The following is a 4591-nucleotide window of genomic DNA, read 5'->3' as shown; positions in this document are numbered from 1 at the left end:
CAGTCACACACTCCACATGCGCCATTGGCTATCAGGGTAGGATATCACCTTTCGATGAGCATGCACACACACACACACACACACACACACACACACACACACACACACACACGCACACACACACACACAAACAAGCAAGGCAAGGCAGTTAGGGGCCTTGCTCAGGAGCTGGCTGTTGGCCGTGTGTGTTTGCCACTGTGGTCGGTGTGTGAATGTGTGTATGAATGGTTGTAAGTCGCTGTGGACAAAAGCATCTGCCTACTGCCCTAAATACATGAATAAATATAAAATAAAATAAACCTGTGCTCTGCGTGTCTCTCGAATTAATTTCCCCTGAGGAATGACGTACAGCAGGCTTACCAACCGCATGTCGGGACGCACCGGAGCCGGCTGTACGTATGGCTCCGTCGCTGAGACGCAAAGTGCTGTGGATTGTCTACTCACACAGAGACAGGCTTACTTATTAATAACCATTGTTTAATATTATAGTCACTCCTCTATGAAAACTCCTCAACCCGTCTCCGTCGTTTAGCGGAGAGACCGACTTCTTCAGCATGTGTACCGTATGCAAAAAAAGCATTATCGGTGTGTCAAGTCTTATGACTTTTTTGTTCATGTTAGTGGTTCATTTTGGTCCAACGTTAAGAGTGAATAAATCCTTCTACCAATCGTCCGCCAGGCAAATTCACCAACCAAGATGTGGGCACAGCTAGAGCGTGCTCATTCCACATGTCACATGTTCCTCTTTCACTAGGCTATGTTCCAAATATATGAAAAAGATAAATGTCTCTGAACACTCCATGGCATGCAGCCCACACACACCTACATGTGTGTCTATGCTGCAGCGCTCGGCGTGGGCGTGTGGTTGGAGAAAGCAGTGGGTTTCTGTTGCATGACATGGAGAGGAGCTCTGTGTCTGATGAGCTCCTGTCCTCTGTTCCTGGCCCTGCCTACCACACCCCTCACTGTGTCCGTGTGCGTGTGCATGTGTGTGTGTGTGTGTGTGTATGTAAATTACGTCACCCCTGTCATATGGTGGAATGAGGCAGAGTATTTTTTGCCAATGGAAACTAAACTCAACGAGGGAAACTGTACTGTATCTTCGTCATATTTTGAGTTCCCATCAAAGCGCTTTTCCTGCTGTCTGTGTGTATCGGTGGATTCATTTACACGTTCATCTATGGATGACGATGGGATCACGTTTATGCACAAGGAAGGAATAAAATCATCTTTCAAACCCCTACTTCCTGTTTGCTGCGGAATGTGAACTGGTTTGGAGTCTCCAACACCTACCTGTCGGTCAGTCTGCAGGGTCAGTAGCAGATCTGTTCGGGGCCACTTTGACATCACAAAACGCAAATTCATTCAGTCATTCAACCTCTGTTCAAAGGCCCCGTAGCGACCGTGGATTGGATGTTGAGCATGGACGTGATTGGTTCATCTGTTCATCCGTGCTTCCCTCGTGGCTCGTCCCCAGGGACCTGTTCCTCTGCAGCATCTGGCTTCTGGTGGCAGCTCGTGAAGCCATGGGCACTGGCGAGGTCGCTGGTCCACACTCGTCCGTCGCGCCCCGGCTCCTCAACACTCCTCTCTAAGATGCAGAAGGTGAGTGAGTCGTCGCCCCGTCTCCACCTCCAACGACAGATTAACCGCACAAACAAACAAAAGACAAAAGGATCTCCCCCAGCAGAGAATAGTTGGAATAGCGTAAAGGTACAACATGACTTCATGACGTCAGGCTACTCCCATGTATCACTTCTCCTCCTCTGTGGTCATTGTTATTTGGCAACTGAAACGCGATTTCTCCCTTAACGTGATCTCACTCCTGGGTCGGGGCCACAGACCGTGACTCCCAACCCAGACTATTTATGTATTCTCAAGAAGTGGAAAGTATTACTAAGGCTACTCTTTTGATAGCAAATAACACAGTCAAAGTGCGAGCATGGGAGTGACACCCCATCGTACGAGTCACCTTTGATCTGTCAGAGCGCCATGGAAAGAGTCTAGAGTCTAGAGTGATCTCTGAAGCTATTTGTAGCTCCCAACGCTTGCCTTCTCTAGTGCTTCCTGTAGCTAGCATGTAGTGAGATGTGCAGTGTAGTCATTTGTAACAGTACGCCGGTGGAGGATGGGAAGCGGGTAACCTCATCTATAGAGTAAGTGCAGTTCTCATATTAATAATGTATTGGGTAAAGCAATAAGTTGTCTTGACTTCTCGCTCAAGTTTTTCCCTCCTCAAAATGGATTAAGACCACCAGGAGATGTTTCCAGAGAAGCTTCTAACTGGGATTACAGACCCTGTGTTCTCTGTCACTGACAGGCTCTCTTATTCATAGTTATGCGCACACCTGACCTTCAAACATCAAATGAAACAATGTTGACGACATGAGCAAGCAAAAATAATGCACATTTCACTTGTTTTTGATACCAAGAAAATCTGTACGATGCAACAATGTATATTTAGCTTGTTTTGAGGCTGGCACGACACAAGCACGGTGCGGCTATATTTAGCTTGTTGTGTGATGCGGCCGGCCTCCATTCACTGTCCGAGTGCCCAGGTCTGGGGGACCCTCCAGGGGGCCGGGGATCATGTCCCCCACGGCGCTCAGCAGGTCGATGCACCGAGGGCTGTGAGCCGAGGCGGGACCTGTTGTTTTCTGGGGTTTCATTTCTCCTCTCCAGGAGCTTCAGTCCTCCCACACAACATCATGTCATGGAAACAATGCATAGCAGTTCCCCTCCGCACAAACACACACACACACACACACACACACACACACACACACACACCAATCAACACACACACACACACACACACACACACACACACACCAATCAACACACACACACACACACACACACACACACACACACACAATAATCAACACACACACACACACACACACACACACACACACCAATCAACACACACACACACACACACACACACACACAATAATCAACACACACACACACACACACATACACACACACACACAGCAACCCACGCACACACACACACGCACACACACACACACACACACACACACACACACACACACACACACACCAATCAACACACACACACACACACACACACACACACACACACACACACAATAATCAACACACACACACACACACCAACCCACGCACACACACACACACGCACACACACACACACACACACACACATACACACACACACACACACACACACACACACACACAAACACACACACACACACACACACAAATCCAAACACACACACACACCCAGGGCGACAGAGTTCAGATGGGGAAGTGGGACAGAGTGCAGTCAGTGCACAGGTGCCGATGAAGAAGTACTACTTCCTGGACTTTTGCACAGGCAGTGCATGCTGGGTGGTCGTCCTACGGCCATGATGACATCACACCCTGCGATCAGGAAATAAGCAGGACTGTATATGGCTCTGGTCTAATCAGAGCTGCACCCAGCTGTGAGTCACCCTGGTGTTGGAAAACACCATGGAGAGGGAGGGACGGAGGGAGGAAGGGAGGCAGAAAGGGAGAAAGGGAGGGAGGAAGGGAGGGAGAGAGGGAGGGAGGGAGGGAGGAAGGGAGGGAGAGAGGGAGGGAGAGAGGGAGGGGGGGAAGGGAGGGTGGGAGAGAGGGAGGGGGGAAGGGAGGGTGGGAGGGAGGAAGCGAAGGAAGGGAGGGAGGGAGGCAAGGAGGGAGGGCCTGAGGCCAGTGTCAGCCAGAAGGCAGTTAGGCTGACAGACTGTTTGGATTCCGTTGTAGATGTCATATCAGTGCAGCTGGATATTATGGTCTGGCCACGGGGAAGGGCAGGGCTGGAGAGGGAGAGCAAACGGCAGTATACAAAATAAGTGAGAATCCATTTCTCCAGCGTTTCTCCAGCTGTGTGTGTGTGCGTGCAGGTGGTCAGCGGACGCTGTTTGTGTTTCTCTCTCCCGTCGGGTTCCCGGTCCAGTCATGAAGACGTGAAGGCTGGCGTCCACCAAGGCCTCCGCCGCGCCCTGGCCGGTGCATGAGCATGATCACATGACCCTGGACATGGACGCCGTCCTGTCCGACTTTGTCCGCTCCACCGGGGCAGAACCGGGGCTGGCCAGAGACCTGCTGGAAGGTACAGTGAGACTCCGCGCCGCGCGCCAGTCAGCGGTCACGCTGTCGTAGTTCAATATCTGTGTTCCACTGCGCTTCACAGCTTCCGCCTACACAGAGCCGCTGGAGCGGGGAGAGGGGGAGGAGGAGGAGGGGGAGGAGGAGGGGGAGTGAGTGAGTGAGTGATGGGGAGGGAGGAGGTGGAGGAGAGGTGACAAAGAGAAAAGTGATAAATGAGATCCTGGAGATGAGAGAGGAGGATGAGGAGAGGAGAGGAGTTGAGAGGAGGATGAGGAGAGGAGAGGAGGGAGAGGAGAGGGGAGGAGATGAGAGGAGGAAGAGGAGAGGAGAGGAGTTGAGAGGAGGAAGAGGAGAGGAGAGGAGATGAGAGGAGGAAGAGGAGAGGAAAGGAGTTGAGAGGAGGAAGAGGAAAGGAGATGAGAGGAGGAAGAGGAGAGGAGGAAGAGGAGAGGAGATGAGATGG

The 4591-nt window shown here is 51.3% G+C and overlaps 1 protein-coding gene across 2 annotated transcripts in view; it reads left to right on the top strand.

The window, feature by feature from the left end:
• The first annotated feature begins 2081 nt into the window (after positions 1–2081).
• The window catches only part of otud7a (OTU deubiquitinase 7A), a 22048-nt gene continuing 19538 nt past the window's right edge, over positions 2082–4591 (top strand). The window contains exons 1-2 of one of the 2 annotated variants that reach the window (XM_084477694.1): positions 2082–2156; positions 3974–4129. In XM_084477694.1, the coding sequence (XP_084333820.1) occupies positions 4045–4129 (85 nt within the window). In that variant the 5' untranslated portion in view covers positions 2082–2156; positions 3974–4044. Of the gene's footprint in view, positions 2157–3749; positions 4130–4591 lie in introns of those variants that run through there. The other variant, XM_084477695.1, reaches the window with a different exon arrangement.

This window comes from Micromesistius poutassou (assembly GCF_964030765.1).
Source record: "Micromesistius poutassou genome assembly, chromosome: 13".
NCBI classification, from domain to species: Eukaryota; Metazoa; Chordata; class Actinopteri; order Gadiformes; family Gadidae; genus Micromesistius; species Micromesistius poutassou.
Note: the sequence above shows the minus strand (reverse complement) of the source record. Positions and strands in the feature narration are given on the sequence as shown.